The sequence below is a fragment of the Protopterus annectens genome, chromosome 8.part0 (genome assembly GCF_019279795.1).
Source record: "Protopterus annectens isolate FY-2018-M chromosome 8.part0, PAN1.0, whole genome shotgun sequence".
In the NCBI taxonomy this organism is placed as follows: domain Eukaryota; kingdom Metazoa; phylum Chordata; order Ceratodontiformes; family Protopteridae; genus Protopterus; species Protopterus annectens.
In genome coordinates this window covers 1,208,846,901-1,208,868,712 of record NC_056741.1, presented here as the reverse complement: position 1 = coordinate 1,208,868,712, position 21,812 = coordinate 1,208,846,901, and the positions used below count along the sequence as shown (strand labels likewise).

General features: G+C 41.2%; 1 protein-coding gene across 2 annotated transcripts in view; it reads right to left on the bottom strand.

Annotated features, from left to right (window-relative positions):
• The window catches only part of LOC122809313 (guanylate-binding protein 1-like), a 543,787-nt gene that overhangs the window by 393,749 nt on the left and 128,226 nt on the right, over positions 1-21,812 (bottom strand). Inside the window, exons 1-2 of one of the 2 annotated variants that reach the window (XM_044080712.1) lie at positions 9,838-9,980; positions 9,639-9,748 (exon numbers count right to left, since the gene is read on the bottom strand). In XM_044080712.1, coding sequence (XP_043936647.1) covers positions 9,639-9,694 — 56 coding nt within the window. In that variant the 5' untranslated portion in view covers positions 9,695-9,748; positions 9,838-9,980. Of the gene's footprint in view, positions 1-9,638; positions 9,749-9,837; positions 9,981-21,812 lie in introns of those variants that run through there. The other variant, XM_044080711.1, reaches the window with a different exon arrangement.

Genomic DNA, 21,812 nt, shown 5'->3' with positions numbered 1-21,812 from the left:
ATCTTTGGGACTGAGAGTGGGTAAGGTACTCAGGGATTCGTGGAATTTCTGTGGTTATTTCTGGGGAAAAATCGGCACTAAATTTGTTTATCTTTTACCAAGAACGGGAGGGGAGGGGGTTAATCAGTTAAAAATGTTTACCATATACTGCTAGTCTCTTCCCACATTTCAAAAATATTCACAAGTTTGGTCAAACTTCAAGTTAGCAATTTTCTAGAGGAGAGACATCTATTATCTGTACATAGTGCGGGCTCCACCCAAGCTGTAGCACTCACACCATCTTGGTTGAATTTATTAGTTCAATTTCTGTAGCCATAGACAGAAATAAAGCAGTCTCTGTGCTATTTGCTGATTTCCCAAGGCTTTCAATGTAGCTAACCATGGCTAGGCATTGGACATGATACTAGCTATTGTTCTTTCCTTCTGCTTTAGTTAAGTGATTTAAATGTTACTGTTTTGTAGTTTCAGTGTTTTTAAGTATTATACATTATAAGCTGACGTGGTCAATCACACCAAACTCATTAATGTCCTCTCCTCCCATAATGTCAGCAACACAGCCATAGCATGGTTCCAAAGCTACTTAACAGATCAACAAACCGTATATTGGCAAGAGTCCCTCTCTCCCCTACTACCAGTTACCCTAAGGGTACAACAAGGCTCCATCCTTGGACCCCTTCTTTTCTCTATTTACCAATCACCTCCACTCTGCCACTCCCAATCCCAATATCATTCAATACTCTGATGACTCCACCCTGATCTGCTCTGCTTCTACTCAATATCCTTCAACTGATCACCCAAGACTCCTTCCAATCTGTTGAACCATGGTTAACAAACTCACAATAAGAAGTTATGTACCTACCATAACGTTCCATGTTAGTTGTCTTCTCTCGCCTTCTTTCTTGCTTGATGGGTTCGGAGCCGATCCCTCGGCTCCGACTCGGCACTTGCTAAGCTCGAGAGTCACTTTTACCAGCTCGAGGCAGCCCCATATCCCATGATGCAAGGCGGTAAGTACCCAGATCTCGTTTGATAACAAAGGGCAATAGCACCAAGCATAAAATACTTCTCAAAGGAAGAAAGAAAAACTTACAGATGAAAGAAGGACCAGGTCTGAATGGTCTTCAGTATAACAGTTTCTTATAACAAGGTCTGTCCAGGCCAGGGGGAAGGAGGGAGGGTCGCAAGAAAGAAGGCGAGAGAAGACAACTAACATGGAACGTTATGGTAGGTACATAACTTCTTAATGTTAAGTTGTCAATCTCGCCTTCATTCTTGCTTGATGGGACCGCGTCCCTAGCACCTCTATCCTGGGTGGCTCAATGGAACAGACTCTTGAGGACTGTAGAGCCAAAACTGGCTCTGTCCCTGGAGGCCAAGTCCAATTTGTAATGGGAAACAAAGGTATGAGGAGTGGCCCAAGTGGCCGCTGCACAAATAGTGTCTATAGGAAGTCTAGCTTGAAAGGCTGTAGAAGTAGCTAAGCTCCTAGTTGAATGTGCTTTAGGTTTTGAGCACAGCTGTTTTCCCCTGAGCAGATAAATTTCAGAGATGACCGAAGAAAGCCATCTGGACAAAGTCACTTTAGAAACAGGAAGGCCTTTTTTATTATCCGCATAGGAAACAAAAAGTTGATCAGATTTTCTAAATTTTTTTGTTCTGTCCAAATAATATCTAAGTTGACGGTGGACATCAAGATAATGTAGCTTTTGTTCAGCTCTATCTGAATAGTTAGGGAAAAATACAGGGAGATCAATGGATTGATTCAAATTGTTCTTAGAAGCAACCTTAGGCAAAAAAGTTGGATTAGTTCTCAAAGATACTCTGTCTTTGTGAAAAACCAAATAGGGGGGTCGAACCGAAAGAGCATGAAGTTCAGACACCCTCCTGGCCGATGTAATAGCCACTAGGAATAAAGTTTTCCAAGAAAGATATTTCAGGGAACAAGAAACAGCTGGCTCGAAGGGGGGAAGAATCAAGGATGTCAGCACTAAATTTAGATCCCACTGAGGAGGAGGATTCCTGATTGGAGGCTTTAGTAGGAAAATTCCTTTCAAGAAGGCCCTGCAGAGCCTATGGGACATAATGTTATGGTCTGCTATTCCGACATGAAAATTAGAAATAGCAGCCAATTGAACTCTGACTGTAGAAGAAGAGGAGCCTGCATGAAAAATCTCTGCTAAGAAGTCCAGGACTGCCTGAACAGGGGCAGTGAAAGGATCAATATTCTTGGCCTTAGCCCAATAAGAGAAACGTTTCCATTTGCTTGTATAAATCCTCCTGGTAGAGGATTTTAGCGAAGCTACTATGATGTCTCTAACTGGGTTAGAGATCAAAGGAAGCCTGGCTAAGGAAGGAAGTGGAGCAACCATGCTGTGAGGTTGAGAGAAGGAATTGACCGGTGCAGCTGACCCGATTGGTGAATCAGAAGATCTGGCACTGGGTCCAGATGCCACGGCTGCACCAGAAGGTGATGATGGAGGAACGGGAACCAAACTTGTCGAGGCCAGTAAGGGGCAATGAGAATCAATTTGGCTCTCAAAACGGTAGCTTTCTGGATAACCTGAGGGATCAGAGGAAATGGAGGGAAGGCATAAAGAAGTCCCTGGGGCCAATCCTGGGTCAGAGCGTCTCTGGGGGGATGGCCTGATAGAGGGAAGAGGCCGAAGAAGTCTGGACATTTGCTGTTTTGGGGAGTAGCAAAAAGATCGCAACATGGACGACCCCATTCCAGAAAAATCTCTTCCGCTATAGATTGCTTGAGAGACCACTCGTGAGGCATGAGAATAGCTCTGCTCAATCTGTCCGCTACAATGTTGGTTTTCCCAGGGATATGCGTTGCTACCAGAAACCGATGAGAGGAGATCGCCCATTGCCATAGTCTGAGCGCTTCTCGACACAAGGGGTAGGACTTGGTTCCGCCCTGTTTGTTGATATACCAAACTACAGACATGTTGTCTGTGTGGACTGCAATTGTCCCTACAGGAAGAAAGTCGTTGAGGGCTTGCAACGTTAAAAGCACTGCTCTCATCTCCAGGACATTTATGTGCAGATGGTACTCGAACGGTTGCCACGTCCCATGAACCATCCTGCCCTGATAATGACCCCCCCACCCGATCAGGGAGGCATCCGTGGTGACAGTGGCTATCGGGGATGGGGGTACAAAGTTCCTGCCTTGGTGAACCTGAGGAGATGTGATCCACCAAGCAAGATGCTCTTTGCAAGCCTGTGTCACCAGAATCTGGTGACGCATAGGAAGTTGTTGGTATGACCATTGTGTGAACAGCATCCACTGAAGAAGGCGCATGTAAAACCGAGCCAGGGGAAGAAGAGTAATGGCCGCAGCCATGAGGCCTAAAACCTTTAGAACCATTCTGGCCTGTACTTTCTTGTTGGCCAGAATGATCCTGACATGAGTCTGAATGTCTGAAACTCTTTGATCTGTAAGGGTAGCTGACATCCGAAGAGTGTTTAAGTTTGCGCCTATGAAGGTAATAGACTGGCAGGGCAATAAGGATGACTTTTCGAAGTTGATCGAGATGCCCAAAAGAGAACAAAGATTTATTGTGTAATCCCTGGCTTGTATAAGCTGATGCCTGGTGGTGGTTGACAGGAGCCAGTCGTCGAGATATGGAAACACCTGGAATCCTTGACGTCTCAGGTGAGCCGTGACCACTGCCATGCATTTGGTGAACACTCTGGGGGCTGTAGTGAGACCAAAGGGCAGGGCTCTGAACTGGAAATGACTGGACCCCAGCCGAAAGCGGAGAAATCTCCTGGAGCGTCTGTGAATTTTGATGTGATAGTACGCATCCTGAAGATCTATTGAGCACATCCAGTTGTCCTTCTGTAAGAAGGGCAGAATTGACTGAAGAGTGACCATTCGGAATCTTGTCTTCCTGACAGACTTGTTGAGTCTGCTGAGATCCAATATTGGTCTCCAGTCTCCCGTCTTTTTGGGGACCAAAAAGAACCTTGAGTAGATTCCGGCTCTGAATGGTCTGTTGTAACTGGCTGAATGGCTCTTTTTTGCAGTAGTTTTGAGACTTCTAACTCTGCAATTTCCCTTAGACCGGGTGGTACATCTGGAAGGGAATTTGAGGGGAATGGACTTTCCTCGAAAGGAATTATGTAACCCTTGGATATGATAGACTGTACCCATCTGTCTTGAGTGAGGGAATGCCAGGCTTCTGGGAACAGTGATAATCTTCCCCCGACTGCCTCCAAGGAGGGACAGCCGGGCAACATCTCAGGGATGCTGAAAGGGCTTGTCAGAGAGAGGCTCTCTGTTTCCCTGGTTTTTTGGACCCCCTCTGCTTCTAGAGCGGCGTCTGTTGTTGTTACCCCCTCTACCTCTAGGGGTAAACTGACCACGTGAATCCGGCGTGACTCCTTGGGATTTACGGAACCACATTTTTCCACCTTTCTGTCCCTTGGGATAAGGTCTAGAAGGGGTGGAAAAACGGACTCCTACAGCAGAAAGAGTCTTGCCGTCCTGCTCACACCTGGTCAAAGTTTCCTTCACCTGAGGACCAAATAAAGCTGACCCATCAAAGGGAGAATTTGTGAAGGACGCCTTGAAGGGATCTGCAAAATCACATAGCCGTATCCAGGCTTGGCGTCTAAGAGCCACACCTGTACCTGCGGCTCTACTCGCTCCATCAGCAGCATATGATATTAGCCGCATGGAGGAGTTTGCAATGGAATTAAGGGTTCCTAGCTGCGAAGCAGTTTTTTCTTGAGCTCCAGCAGCTGTAGGATCCTGTACTACCTCACCCAGCTCCTTAAGGATATCCCTCTGGAGTCTGGTGAAGTGACATAGGTAATTCAGCGAACGCATAGCAAAGGTCGCTGAGGAAAACATCCGCTTACCATACCTATCCATGGTCCTAGAGTCCTTATTAGGAGGATGGACGGGTACGGAAGGATCTGCAAGTTCCTTCTTGGTGGCTGCAGCCACCACCATGGCATCAGCGGGGACACCCTTAGTGAGGAATTGCTTGTCACTCGGGGCAGTGATAAATTTTGAAGGCCTCCTAGGGACTGGCTCTACAGAGTCAGGAGCTGCCCACGCCTTTCGGGCAATAACCTGCATAAGGGAGTCGAAAGGCGGAGACACCCAGGAGGTGGAGGGCCGAGATCCAAACGCCTCTAGGTATACTGACTCATCCTCAGAGGGATTGTTGGTGGGCCAGTTTCCCCTCTGTTTAAGGAGTTCTAGGATGTCTGAGAAGGAGACATCCTCAGAGGGGGATCTAGGGGATCCCTCTGACTCATCAAAGTCAGTATCTGAAGTGACAGACTCAGGAGAGTCTACATGTTTCCTCTTACAAGTCCTCTTCCTAGGAGGATCTCCCGAAACATCAGGAGAATCCTCGGAAGAGGGGGAAATTCCCAATGGGGAAACCTGAGGCGGAGGATCTCTGGGTCCTGTTGCAAGAGAAGTGGCAGAGATGTCAACAGGCACTATAGAGGGAGGAGCTAAGGGAACAGACTGCTGACTGATACCAGTGGCCAGTACACTCCATCACCTCGAATGCTCCCCTCCCAGGCAGGTCCGAGAGAACCCGTTCCGAAGAACTAGGAACTCCCGGGACCACCGAAAGGGAAGCCTCCGAGGCAGATGTCGGAGCCGAGCTCACCAAGGCCGAGGCTCCAAGGGGAAGAGCGGGTTCGGACAAGGGTCCGATGCCACTCACCCCCTCGGAGGAGACCATGGAAGCCCGACCACCGAATCCCTCTAAGGAAGGTCTCGAAGAGGAGATAAGAGTAGAGGCTGAAGGAGCAGAAGGGGGTATCTGTCCTCCAGCCGTAGCAGTAACCATTCCCGAAGACCCCAACTCCAAGCTCTGAGGTAGAGTTGAAGGAGGAACTGTAACGGGGTGTGGACCAATAGTCGTCTGTTGAGACGGACTATGTAACATTTGGGCCAGTGCCTGTGACTTTAGTAATCTGCTGACCACTCTCTCTAGGTCATGGTCTGAAAGTCTGGATGACCTTGAAGATCGGCTCCGATGGCTCCGTTCCGAAAGAAGAGGTGAAGCAGGAGCCGAAAGTATCGGCTCCAAGGAAGGAGACCTCGACCTCTTCTTGGAATGAGCCATCGGAACCGATGAAACTATAGATCCTGTCGGAGCCGAGGACTTATCGGAGCCGACAGGAATCTTAGATGCATCGGCTCCAGCCGGAGCCGATACAGCCACAAAAGTAACGGTGTCGGAGCCGATCGGAGCCGACACCGATGCCTGTGCCACATGGTGGTCGGAACCGATCGGAGCCGACACCGAAGTGGTCGATGCAGAATCGGCACCGATAGCCATCGGTGCCGAAGGCTTAGATAAGCCAGAATCGGCTCCAGCCGGAGCCGATCTCGACTCAGAATGAGTCGGAGCCGAGGCCGCAGGCTTAGAAACAGAAGCCTGGGCCTTGGAAGATTTGGCTGATTTAGATGGAGCCGACTTAGCCGGAGAGCCCTCCGGCTTAAGAAGGCCCCTTAGTATCAGCTTGTTTCGTCTTTCCTGCAGGACTCTCTGGCTGAAGGAATGACAAATAGCACAGGAGTCCTGCAGGTGAAGAGGCCCCAGGCAATACAGGCAAGAAGTGTGACTGTCTGTCAGAGACATCTTCTGACAGCACGAGTCACACTTCTTAAAGCCTGAGACCCTCTCCTTTGACATGGTGCTTCACAACACAAACACACACACCAGTCAAAAAATTAAATTAAACAAAATACCAAAGGTATTACTAGTAAAAAAAAAACACACACACACACCCTAACAGGGAGGGGGATGGGATGGGTAAAGTTTGACTAAAAAAATTAGTAGAGACAGGGAATTTTCTGTCAGAAAAACTTAATAATAAACTTAAAACTAAAAATATAAGGGTTTTTAGCAAAAAGGGGCTAAAATATTAAAGTAGTGAATCACTTACCAGGAGCTGGTAAAAGGAGGACCTCATAAGCGAAGCGGCAAACGAGATCAGGGTACTTACCGCCTTGCATCATGGGATATGGGGCTGCCTCGAGCTGGTAAAAGTGACTCTCGAGCTTAGCAAGTGCCGAGTCGGAGCCGAGGGATCGGCTCCGAACCCATCAAGCAAGAATGAAGGCGAGATTGACAACTTAACATCTTATTTTAAATCCCAACAAATTTAAACTTAAGTTTTTCTACCCCACTAGAAATCCTTCTTCTTCTTCTACAACCTTTCAGATCTTCTCTAACAACAAATCTATGATCACTCCTACCCCTATACCAAACTGCTAGGTGTTACAATTGATAATAACTGGAAATTTGACCTCCACATAGACCAATCCATCAAAACAGTTCACAAGAAACTTGGCTTCCTACATAGGAATAATCAATTTTTGACTAGTAATATAAAAATCACAACTGCTAGAACACACCTACTATCAACACTCCTATATGTACCCCCAATTGTAATAAACCTCCGTAAAAACTGATCTTGCCAAGCTTGAAACCTGCTATAACCAAATCTCCAAACTTGCCACTAATGCTTCCTACAAATCCCATCACTGTCTAACGACTCGAGCAACTTGACTGCCTAGAACTTCCTCTTTTACTTCAATTTAAACTAACCTTAGCTCATAAAATCCTCCACCACTCAGAAACGATCCCAGGCCTCAAAGACATTATCCAACCATACTATGTATCTAGATCCCTTCGCTCAAACAATAAACAACTCCTCCAAGTCAACAAAGCAAAAACTCAGCATGTGGACCCCTCTTCTATAACTATATTTCCAAGCTTTGGAACTCTCTGCCCAACCCACTAATGACCACTTCCACACCTAAACAATTTAAAAAACTCTTAAAAACCCACGTTGCAAACTCCTGGCTCTGCGCCTGTCGATCCACGCTAGACCCCAGCAAACGACCCTTCCAACCCTCCTCTACTACTATACTATTTCACCTACCCTCCTTCACTACTATACTAGACAACCCCTTAAATAGCAAACTCATGCAACAAACTACTTGTAGATCCCTATATTAAACTTTTCTTTATCATTTTTCTATTGCATTGATCATTCTTGTATCCTTCTTTGTTTCAAACCTGTATGCACTGAAGTTAATTGCAAACCCTCATGATGTATTACATGTTTTTTACTTTAATTGTCATTGTCTAATTCCCATGAAACCATTATTGTTGTAAATATTCTTGCTATAATTACTTTTTGACTCCTGCAAAACTAATGCATATGTATTGTATGACATTGGAGTTTTTTTCCCCGGGCCTCCACTGAAAAGGGGCACATGTCCAGACGGACCTTCCCAGTTAATAAATGTAAAATAAATAAATAAAACAGATGGTAAACATCTGCTTCCTGCAGGTCTTGGTTCCCTGTTCCCTCAGCTTTTATTTGTCTGCTGGACAACTGAGAAAATCACTTAACCAGACAGTGCTCCTAGGCTGAGTTTGAAAAAGTACATGTGGATCAGTTCTATACCCAGTTAACAAAATACAAATAAATAATTTGGAGAGCAGATCTGCATGACTTGACCTAAAATGTAATTGGCCTCACACATACTGATTGTCACCCAGTGACCCACAAAGCTTAGCTTTAGGGCCTCTTAATTTTAATATTTTACTAAGAACTTATCAGACGCTTCTTAGCTTTCCTCATGTTTGTTTTACCCAGATGATGTGATCCTTGTGGTTTCTGGTCATAGTTATGGCTTCTGTCCTGATTAAAACACATTACAACTTCAGCTGAGTTCAGGACTGGCTGACTTCCCATTGGTATGATTCATCATTTTCAAAAGACATTTTTACTTAACTCTATCCCTTCTTGTAATGGCAGGTCAGGCAGTCAAAACTGGCAAGTTTTACAATGAGATTACTTGAGCAATATGACTGACAACCACCTGAGTTTCAAATTTAAAACATTCTACATTACTAAACTGGTGTACATACACTTTGTGATATACAGGGTTGAGAAGCTTTGCTAGGCCAAGTTAGAAGTCAGTAGTTATCTGTCTCTGTTTTCCCATGACTTTCCTTTGAGCATATTATTTTTATTGCTGTGCATGTAGGGGAGCTGAGAAATGTAGGAAATGCTATGCTTCATTGCTGTTTCATTGCTGTTCCAATTCTACAATTTCCACTTATTGTCAGAAATCTGACAGTTTGACTTACCAGAATTATATGTTATATTGAGAAGCCTGCCTTACTTTCAAAGTGCTGTGTGTTTATATTCAGACTCGATGTTGCAGCTTTCTAAGCACTGTAGACATAATGCAGCAGGGTTCCAAATGTGGTCTTTTACTTCTAAGATATCATAAATCCATGAAACTGGAATCAATGGTATTTAGGATCTCAAATGCATTTCTTATATTTTCAAGTTTAAAGTATTGAGTAACAATGTTATCTTAAGCTCACAGGCACGTGTTTGTCTTATGCTATTCTTTATTGTATGACTTGTTCACAATACAGTGTATCTGCAGTGTAGTCCACGGTTTACTAATATTTTGCAAAATGGGTATTCTCATGAGTTTTTACTATAAATTAAAACAACTAGCTAACTAGCTAAATGCATACATAAATAAATCCATCCGTCCATCTCAGTAGAAACATATACAGTGCACAGTAGAAGCAGGAAGTACATACATTCCAAGAAAAGGATACTGCAGTTTATCCAAGGCATTTTGGTCAATAGTTCCCATACTGTTGTATACAAACATGCTGCTCAACAAGACAGCCAGGGCAAAAATCCAGCAGTCATTCTTCTCATCACCCTGTAGTGAACAAAAAAAAAAAAAAAAAAAGAAATTAAGTCAATTATTTTCTATCTTGTCGCTTACATGCCCTAGTATTTTCATCTCACCCTTCAAGCATCCATTATCCCAGCCTTGCCAAGGACAGCCTGTGAATACAGCTTAAAATTAGCTGCCTTTTAGAGATTAATGCTTTCTAAACTCAACATGATAGACCCAGATGGGGAATGCACCACAGTCATCATAATATATTGTGTGTTGGAGAGGAAAGTCTTCACTGGCAGTATATAGTTTCATACCCTGATGCAGAAGAAAAACTATGCATTACAGGAGTTCAGACAGAAAAAAAAAAAAAAAAACTATAAAGGTCAAGCTGTGGATTCCAAAATCAACACACTTGAGATAAATGACGTGAAAAATAAACATTATTACAAGAGCATTACAAGTGACAGACAGATATACAACACTTGGCAACATTGTAGTCATTTTGTGGGGTGGGGTTGCTGTTATCTACAAGGTACATACTGCTACTCTGAATGAGATAAATACAGTGTCTGAATGCAAGAAATTACGTTGTGCAGGGCACCCTCCCCTTCCATGCAGTATTCTAGTACTACATGTCTGCCTGTCTATTTTCCTTCTCATGTATTGAGTCTACAGCACTGCTTATTTCATGCTATGTGGATCTCAGTAAACTGTCATTTTGCTTCTGTTTTTAAGTCAGTCTTCTTTCTCCAGCTGAGCTACCAAGGATTGAAAAAGCATGTAGTTATATCCATGGCATGCCATCTATATTCCTGCCCATGGCATACTGGATGCCTGCCCAATGACCACTAAGGGCTGATCTAGTTATGACTTTGAATACCCTCCCTTTGTATTAGAATGACAGCTGATCTTATGACAGTTCAACCTCCTCCTCACTGGAAACTCCACAAACACAATTATAAATCAGATCAATGACAAGCTGGTGGGCATGCATCTGTCTGGCACCTAAGTGGTCAACAAGAAATGTTTTCTAGGACAATGTATTTTCCAAACCCCCACACTACTTCAAGCTGCACCAACACAAATGTAGATGGTCATCTGTGTTAGTTTTATTGCACGTTGTCTATTTCTATGATGACCATTCTAAACTATACTGTCCAGGACACCCTTACATAATAAACTCAGGTCATCAACATGGCAGGTGGGAGGACAATGATGAAGATGTTAAACTAATAACTGTGGACTGAAAACCAGTAATTGTTGTATGGTTTGAAATACAGATTGCAATACCTTTTATTGAAAGGTTTACATAGTCCATTAAGTGCTGAGGTAATCAGTAACAATTCATTATCATTCCAAGCTCATTAAAACTTTACACTCAGCTAAACAAATTTAAGTAGCTGTATTTTGAATAAGCAAAGATATTCCAGACAGAAACTGGTAGTAAAGACTTGCTCAAAAATATTTGTCTGTCTGAAAAAAATTCTGCCTAGTGATATCCACTAGCATGAAAGAGAATGGACTAAATTTTGCATTTCCTCCCCAGTAAACTTCTACAAACTTATACATCTTCCATGGTCACACAACACCAGGTAAAGAACATCTCCACACGTGAATAGTGGTTTTCATAAACAACAATCCCACACAGGCTAAGTATTTAGCTTTTGATCTTTACCAGTTAAGTTTGAGCAGTTACAACACAGAGAAATGCTCTGCAATCACCTGCACGGGAACTCTCTAGGTTTTCTGCATAAGAGGTTTTATGAAAACATCTTGAGTTTTTTTTAAGTGTAGTAGTAATATACTATATTTTAAATACATAGTGATTATATTCATTAGTTGTAGAGTTTATTTACAGCTTTAGTTAGTTTACTTTCATTACCTTAGATGGAAAGAAGGATGTTATTTTTATAGTTTAGTTATGGTACTTAGTTTTTTTAATTTTAGTCAGTTAATATGGACAGAACTATGGGCGGTATTCACAGTTGGAACAGAAAAGTGGTAAGGCTCTTTGCATTTTCCATGAATGAGTACAGGTATGCAGAGATTCATACAATACAAGATGGCCACAAATAAGCCTAAGCAAATGAAGTCATGATGAGATGTGAATGACAAACAATGTAAAAAGGAGTATGCTAATGAAGCATTCTCTTGCCTACTTGCAATTCATAGTTAAATGAATAAAGAGGACTCATGCCTATTCAATATGCTTTGCTATCCATCAAGATGCTGTCACTTGCTGCTAGCCTTGCTATTTCCTGCTGTGAGTTGCTCGTCTTGGCTGAGCCAAAACTGCTTGCACCCAGTGGTGAAAAAGGCAGAGATATAAGCAGAGAATGACCCATTATAATTTTGATAATCAGGAGATGCTAGATAGGTTTTGAGTGGATAGGGATATTATAAGGGTTTCAGTGAGTATATATATATATATATATATATATATATATATATATATATATATATATATATGACTCCTATAGGGGTAAATGTGTGTACTTCTTATCCCTGTGGATACTAAGGTATAGATAGCATTCACTATACTTGCCACAGGGAGCTTGCAGAGACAGACTGGGGACACACTGGATATCTCAAGGGCTTCTGCACATGTAATACTGCAGCAGTTCTTGGATGTACTCTTGGGACATGTGGATCAGTGCAGCTATTTCCAGTGTCACCTCAGGACAGAGTCAGGACTATGAGTGGCTTTTATGAGATAGTACATTTCCCTGAGGTACTCTGCAATAGATTACACCCATGTTGCAATTAGGGCCTTTTCTGGTCCATGGAGTCAGTGGTACGATAACAGAAAGGGCTACCATTCCATCAATTGTCAGGTAGTGTGTAGTGCATGGGGGTGCATCACTAATGTCTCTGCCCAGCATTCTTACAGTGCATATGATTCTCTTATCTGCACAACAGCTCACTCAACTGCCTACATACATGATAGGATGCCCAGTGATCATCTTGGTGATAAGTGAAAAAAATATTTTTCTCCTTTTTTCTTTAAGTAGTCCTTCTTGGTAAAATGTGCCAGTGAATGCTAAACCATATTTTCTTTACTTTGTCCCCCCTTCTCTCTCTGTATCTCTCTTTTTTTTTTCTTTCCGCTTATGCTGGATATCCACTGGAGACATGGCTCATGACACCAGTAAGAAGCTGAAGTGAAGCTGCAGAAATCAACTTTAATACAGCCATGACTCAGACCCATACTGTCAATGAAATGGTCTTTGTCCTCCTAAAGAGTCATTTTAGGTACCTGGATGAGTCAGAGGGTGCCTTTCTGTGTGGCCCAGCTACTGAATGCAGGATGCTTACTGCATGTTGCATTCTGCACAACATGATCATGTACCGGTCTGGTAATGAAGTGGGTAAGCATTTGAACTGTTGGGACCCTCTAGAGCAAGTTCTGAAACATGGAAACTGAATAGCTGTAAAAGGAATTTAAATATACTAAGTCCAAGACAGCCATTTCATGGAATATTCCTTTTCCTCCAAAGTATGATGATCTCGGACTTGATATTTACAAGTTCGGAAGTGTGGTGATCACGGAGTTTAAATGAGAAGAATGATATTCAAAATTCAATCTTCTTCTGGATTTTCTGTCTTTTCTTTTCTTTTTGTATTCAGGCACCTGGCATTTTGAGTGACCACACTTAAATAGGGAGCGGTGATGTGACCCCTGCTGTCATCATATTACTTACTGTTGCAGTAGCCTTAACTATTTGGGTTATATCGTGCCAAGAATAAACAGTAGTCCAGCCTCCAAAGCTTCAAGGCACCTTCCACAAACTGTCAGGCAGCTTGAGCTGACTAAAAGACAAGCTTTGGTGCTAAGCCTTTCAGAGCTTTATTGCAGCCAAAAAAGTATGCTCCTTTGAGGCTTTTGAGGTTGGACAGTCAGCTTGTGCTGTTCCTTTGCTGGACAGATAAGTTCCCTTTGGGGAAAATAAACTTCTACTTAATAATTGTATTTATTATTAATTCTTCTTTTTCTTTCGGCTACTCCCATTAGGGGTCACCACAGCAGATCATCTGTTTCCATTTCTTCCTGTCCTCTGCATCTTGCTCTGTCACACCAACCACCTGCATGTCTTCTCTCACCACATCCATAAACTTTATCTCAGGCCTTGCTCTTTTCCTCTTACCTTGTATTAATTATCAGTTATTTATTACTAATTTCAACCTTTTCTCTTCTAATACCTATAAACATCCTATTCCTCTATTTCTCATTTTCTTTGCTTATCTTACTCTTATTTCCCTCTGTTTTAATCTTGATTTTACTCATAACTTCTCCTCTATCTCATATCAGCTCTAACTCTAACAAATACATTACTCACTCTCCTGTCTTCCCATCTTCATATCCACTGTTTGAATTTTCTACCTTGACATTTGCGAGCGAGTAATAAACTCTCAAACGTATAACATGCCAACATGTTTCAATGGTACATTATATTGTAATTATACTGTTTTAATAATGGTATATGTGAGTTATTCTATATGTTACATGTCTATTATTATTTGCATTAATCTATTTACAGTTTTCACCTAGTATATATATTTTCTGTTTTTACTTGTGACAACTGATAAAAGTATAGCTTTGCTATATATTAAGAAAAATAAGATATTGGATAAAATAGAAGATATGGAATGGGCTAGTCCTTCGTTAAAGAGGATGGCATCAGAGACTTCTTGGAAGACTACAGAGAAGCAAAAAAGACTGAAAAACAAATGACATGTTCTATGTTTTTTTTTCCTCTCACCTTCTCTTTTAATCTCTTCAAAAACAGTTCCTGCATTTCCAGAAAACCACAAATATTCTAAAGTTTTATTCAAAGTTATTTTTCTGTGTGCAAAGAATTGTTTTTGTTTCATCAATAGTCAAATTCTCTGAGGAACAAATAACAAGTTATTAATCAACTTGTTTCTCTTTGTGATAAAGACCCTAAGGTTAGTAATTTGATACATTTTATTTCTCTTCTTGTTTTAAATATTGGCATTCTTCTTAAGCTATGCATTTAGTGAGGGGTGGGGGAGGGCAGGGAGAGAAGCATGATGGAAAATATGAAAAAATGCAATAATAACTTATTAGTTTAAAAAAAAAAAAAAAAAAACTATATAGGCTGTTTAAACACTGTTGATAAATAGCATGCCATGACTTTATTGCTTATACGTGATTACAAATAATATGTCATGATTTAATTGCAAATAATTAGAACTAAAATAGCTGTAAATAATATGTTTCATGTTTAACTTTATTAATATAAACAGCAAGTAATATTTCATTGTAGATACTCTTTGTGGCTTTTCTCTCTCTGTCTTCTCTCTCTTTCTTTAGTATTCTTCTCCTTATCTATTCTCTCTCTCTCTTTTTTTCTCTTATATAAGTGCATTTGTATGCTTCTGATGATACTGATGTGTGTATATAATAGGATTTGTGTGGTAAAATGAAATGGGGTATATAAAAATGGGTTGTATAATATGTTAAATAACTGTAGGCTTGGTTTCACTGTCATAGAGACTGTAATGACTTGTAAAATACTTCACAAAGGTTTTGCACTGTTTAGTTTCATTTATGTTGCTAAATGAATGTCAGCCACTTCCATTTACTAAATTTCCCGCCGGAATGTTAAGGGAGACAATCTGAGATGTGAGTGCAGAGAAGCTGAATGCAGTTATTTGGAACTTTGACCCCTGATATCACACTGACACATCTCAGATCCAAGAAGAACACTGTACCAGGAAGTAGGATTGCTGTAAATGCGACTTTGTGAAGAAAATTAATACTATGACATTTAAATGCGAGTTATTCTTTATAACAACTTATTAATTTAAGATATAATTTATAAAATGTGAAAGTTATAATGATTTTAAATGATTCAGTATGCCATAGTAATGCAAGTGAGATATTTTAGAAGGCATAGAAGGTAAAACACATATACATATGTTTTTGAAAGCTTACTTGACTGCAATATATTAATGTATATAAATACTTATGATTTAAACATATATAATGTTATGAATCATTTGAATTACCTAATTGACAAGCACAAGTAACATTATGATTATATCTTAGAAGAAACTGTCATGTGACATATTTTAAGGCAGCAGTACAGATATATAAAATACTGATGGCTTTCTTCACAATGATTTATGTATAACTAGGAATTCACATTGCTGTGCAGTATGATTTGTAAACATATTTATGAGTATAAATATTTTATTTAACTGGCAATAACAAGTATGAGAAGAAAGCTTTGGTGCAAGTAATTTAAAGTTTTTAAAACTGTTAACTGCATTTCTATGACAGAAAATAGGAATACCCTAATATATGTAATGTCTGAATCATAATAGCCTAAGTTATTGAATTCAAATGAACATAAGAACTCATTTTTACAAACTTTTAATAATTTAATATATAGATATGCCCCCCACCCCCCCCCCCTTTTTTTTTTTTTTTTTTCCTTTTCTTCTCCCCTCTCTCTCTCTCTTCTCGGTTCCCATTATCAAGTTTATTAGAATGCTATCTTGACTATGAAGAAGCGTGGTTGTATCCACGCGAAAGCGCTCATCTTCCCACTTGCTCTAATAAACTTTTAGTTTGTTATTGGACTTACTGGACTCTTTGGAATTTTTGAATTTTTGGATCATTACGTCTTTCACCTACTACATTGTGGAGAGACCAATTTTCTTTTTACACTATTTGGACTGTTTTACCTAGGTGATTATTGGTCTCTTTGAGTTTGCAGTTACTTCTTGGCTGTTTTGCTTTGACTATGAATGTATTATACAAAATAGATGTACATAGTATTATGAACTATTTTTAAATGTTCTTATTTGTTTATATGAAGCTGATTTATAAATTGTTTAGCTTTGTCTTACTAGATAATCTAATTAAATGAGGTTAACTTTAGTTAATAATACTTAGTATTAAATTGATATGGTGGCAGCTGAGGTACTGCTGCTTAGGATAGGGGGATAACTTGAATGGTATGTGCTACTCAAAGTTGGAGTTTTTAACTCCAGGCTGGGTGCAATGTTACATCCTAATATTATTTTTATTTGTGTATTGTTGTTTGTATATAGTTCTGACATCCACAACACATTTTATAATCTCATTGTCACTACAAGTAAAAATGAAGCTTATACAAAATCCCAAAAGATTTTCACTAATTACAGCTATATTTAATGGTACACCTAAAGGAGGAGGTATAATATCACTTATTTTGTTAATTGTTATTCTGATTATAAGTTTTATATGTTTAAAAGAAGCCAAATGATTTCTCTAAAAGGAATTTCTTTAAACATTAATGGACTGAATAACCCATGTAAAAGGGCAAGTTTAAGGAGATACATTAATTTACATAGGGCCAACTTAGTATTCCTTCAAGAAACACATCTCCTTAAAAAAGATATCAATAAATTAGCCACCAATAAATATACAGTCTTGGTTAGTTCAGAACACACTCAGAAAAAAAGAGGAGTGGCTATTTTATGGAATAAAAGTATGCCCATACCTAAAACTATTAAATCTTATGAAGATGATAAAGGAATGTTTTGTATGGTTACAATACAGATTAATGGAAAGACATACACATTAATCAATGTATATTGGATACCAGGAATTGGCATTAATACAGTAAAAAGTACAGTTTTGTACCTACCATAAATGTAGATGTTCGAGGATATCCATTGCTGCAGTCTTGACATATGGGGTATTCCGCTGTCCACCATCGGCCCGAATACCAAAGGGCTAGAATCTGGCGTCGGTCATGGCGCTCAAGGCTGACGTCAGAACGTGCCAGTACAAATGCGCATGACCGACGCCATATCCTCAGTCTTTCTTGCCTCAGACGTCAGAATGCAAAAAACACCACCCAAAACCCAAACCTAAATAAGGGGGTAGGAGGGGGGGAAACCTGGACTGCAGCAATGGATATCCTCGAACATCTACATTTATGGTAGGTACAAAACTGTACTATGTTCTTTGTCTACCATTGCTGCAGTCCTGACATATGGGTAGAATCCCAGAGCAACGGAAAACAGGGAGGATGGCCATCTAAATAGAATTAGGAGCTGCTAACATGCCCTGTAGAATAGCAGTGGCAAACCCAGACCTAGACCTAGAATAAAGAGGTAAATGATAATGCTTTGTAAATGTATGCATAGAACTCCAAGTAGCTGCCTCCAAAATGTCCTTAGTAGCTACCCCTCTCAGAAAAGCAGTAGAGGTGGCCGTAGCCCTAGTAGAGTGAGGCCTGATCCCAGCAGGAACATCCTTCCCATGATGAGAATAACAAAAAGCAATACAATGGCCAATCCACTTGGAGATAGTTTGTTTTGAAACAGCTTTCCCTTGTGAAGTCAAAGCAAAAGAAACAAACAACTGTTGAGATCTTCTGAACTCTTTGGTTCTGCTCAAATAATATCTTAATTGCCTATGCACATCCAAAGAATGCAAAACTTTTTCCCCTTTATTTTGGGGGTCAGCATAAAAAGTAGGCAAATGTATAGATTGGTTCAGTGCCACATTTGAAATAACTTTAGGCATAAAAGTAGGATTAGTACGTAAGGAAACTCTGTCCTTGTGAAAAATCAGAAATGGTTCTACTGCCATGAGGGCCTGTAATTCAGATACCCTTCGAGCAGAAGTAACAGCCAACAAAAAAGCAGTCTTCCAAGACAACAACTTCAACTCAGCTGTAGCTGCAGGTTCAAATGGAGGCAGAGTCAGCTTCTCCAAAACAAAATTAAGATCCCAGGCTGGAGTGGGAGCTCTTCTCGGGGGTCTTATATTCTTTGCCCCTCTAAGAAACTGTTTAACCAATGGATGAGAAAACAAAGGAGGGTCACATTCATAGTGAGCAGAAATGGCTGCAGCATGCACTTTAACAGAAGAAAAAGACAATCCCTTGTCCAACAAAACAGTCAAATATTGCAAAGTACAACTCAAGTTAGGCAATTTAACATCAAAGCCTTTAGCTGCACTCCAAAGAAAAAATCTCTTCCATTTATTAGCATAAACTTTCTGAGTAGTAGGACGCCTGGCTTCCAAAAGAACATCCAAAACTTGTTGTGGAAGTTGCAGGCCTTCCTTCCTCAAAACTGAATGCTCCAGGCTGTCAGGTGAAGAGATTGCACCCTGATATTGAGAAAATGATTGTCCTCCTGAGTCAATAAATGAGGAATCTGTGGTAATGGCCAAGGTGTCCCATGAATTAAACTCCTTAAGAGAGGGTACCAATGCTGCCGAGGCCAATCTGGTGCTATCAGAATCATTCGAGGCTTTTCCCTCCTGACTTTCAACAATACCTTTGGAAGAAGAGGCAAAGGAGGAAAGGCATACACATGCAGGTTGCTCCAGCTGAAGGATAGTGCATCTATTTTCCAGGCTTTCGGATGAAATAGCCTTGTGCAAAACTTTGGCAGTTGATCATTCAGAGGAGAAGCGAACAGATCTATGTCTGGAGTTCCCCAAGCCATGGTCAACTGCAAAAACACCTGATGATCCAACTTCCATTCGTGAGGATCCACAATCTGTCTGCTCAGAACATCTGCTAAAGAATTTTGTGCTCCTGGCAGAAACTGTGCTCGAAGAGTGATGTGCAGTTTTAAAGCAGTTTCCCATACTAGCATTGCTTGTCTGCACAGTGGATAAGAATGGGTTCCCCCTTGCTTGTTGATGTACCACATGACTGTTGTGTTGTCTGTTCAAATCAACACCAGTCCTGATTGAAGTAGGATCTTGAATGCTTCCAAAGCAAATTGAACTGCCAGCATCTCTTTCATGTTGATATGTAAAGGAAGTAGCTCTGGGGGGCCAAAGGTCTTGAATCCATTTTCCTTCGAGATGAGCTCCCCAGGCTGACTCCGAGGCGTCTGTCGTTAATATCTGACTTGCCTCTGGCTGGGTCACAGAGAGTCCCTTGTTTAGCTGACATTCCTGAGCCCACCACAGAAATTCTTTTTGTATGCAAGGGAGAATCCGAATGACAGTGTCCAAATCATGGCTGTGTTGAGTCCACACGCTTTTGAGATACCATTGTAACTTCCTCATATGCAGTTTGGCATTGGGAAGTACTAGAATGCAAGATGCCATGAACCCTAAGGCTTGAAGGACTGTCCTTGCAGTCAGCCTGGACATTACTGAAAGCTGTTGGAAGTATTGATGAAGATGTCTTTGTTTGTCCAGGGTAAGAAATGCCATCTGGGTTGCTGTATTCAGTCTCACACCCAGAAAACACATCTCTTGTGAGGGTACTAGACTGGACTTTATTTTGTTCACAGAATACCCTAGGCATCTTAAAACTGTCATTACATATTGAAGATGTTGAAGAAGTTCTTGCTTGCCTTGAGCCAGAATCAAACAGTCGTCCAGATAAGGATAAATTTGAATTCCTTGTAGTCTGAAAAAAGCTATTACTGGAGCCAGGACTTTTGTGAATACCCTGGGCGCAGTAGACAAGCCAAAGGGCAATGCAGAGAACTGATAATGCAAATTCCCATTCCGAAATCTCAGGAACTTCCTGCAACTGGGCCTGATAGGAATGTGAAGATAGGCCTCTTTGAGATCCAGAGTCACCATCCAATGATCTTTGCCCAGCATAGGCAGCAACTGCTGCAACGTTAACATCTTGAACCTTGGAATTTCCAAAAAGGTGTTTAGAATGGACAAATCCAGAATTGGTCTCCAAGTATTTCCTTTCTTTGGCACTAAGAAAAGACGGGAATAAAACCCTGTGCCTCTTTCTGCAGAAGGTACCTCCTGTATTGCTCTCAACTGAAGCAGAGAAGAAATTTGTGTCTGTGCTTCCAGTCTTTGCTGATGAGGCACATCCGGCATACCTTTGAAAGGAGGGAATGTGTGGAAATAAAATTTGTAGCCTCGATTTACTATGTCCAATACCCATTTGTCCTGGGTAACCAAATGCCAATTCTTTGCGAAAAGTCCCAGTTTTCCTCCTAGAGGAGCTGCCAGCATGGCAGAGTCCGGCAGCTGAAGATGCAGGTCATTGAGTTTGTTTCCGAAAGGACTGACCCCTGCCCTCCCCTGCAGAAGGGGTAGAAGAACCCAAAGTCCTAGAAGTAGCAGGGCCCTGAGAGGAAGTTCTACCTTTACCTTGCCTAGACCTGCCCCTAGACTGATAATCTGAAGAGGGAAAAGACCACCCTTTAGTAGGCCAATTCCTACTGAACTTAGGGGGCTGAACCTGTAAAAAATCCTTAACCGTCTGCATAGACTTAGCTTTTTCCTCCATTTTTTTCAAAACTGATTCAACAGGAGGGCCAAAAAGAACATCAGACTGCAAAGGAGCATCCATAATTCGAGCCTTAACGTGCTCTGACAATGTCTGATCTTTTAACCAGGCATGCCTGCGAAGAACTGAACTAGTAGCAGCCACCCTGGAAGAAGCCTGTAAAGCATCAAAACCACATTGCAAAGAATGTTTACCAACCTGGTCTGAAACATGCACTAAATCCTGAAGCTCTTTACATTCAATACCTTCAGACAAAGCATCAACTTTACATTTCAATTGGCCCAGCAAATAATTTTGATACCTGAGCATATGAAACTGACAATTTAAAGCTCTCATAGCTAAAGTGGAAGAGGTATACAACTTCTTACCCCACCTATCCAGAGCTCTAGCATCCTTGTCCAAAGGAACTGGATTCTTAACCACAGCAGCCCTGACACCCTTGGGGCCCTGAGTAATGGTTTCTGGGTCAGCCCTAGGACTCTTGTATAAATATTTGTGAGCTTCCGGTACCCTGTAGTATCTATCAGGTTTAGCAGGGGCAGAAGGCAAAGAGTAAGGGTTAAGAGAAGCCTCAGAAAAGACATCCTGAACTACATCCAATACAGGGGGAATAGCCAAGGGCCTATGCTGAGGCAAAAACAAGAATTCTCTAAGCCTTTTACGAGAATCAGAATAATCCTGGCCTTCCCATTTAAAATGCTCCCTCATGGAATGCAAGGTTTCAGAAAAAGAAAAATCTTCAGGAGGGGATGCAGAGGGAGTAGAATCCTCCGCCTCTGAATCAGAGTAGGGAGGGAAATCCTGGAGCTCTTCCACAGAAGAATCAGAGTCATTGGAAGACTGAT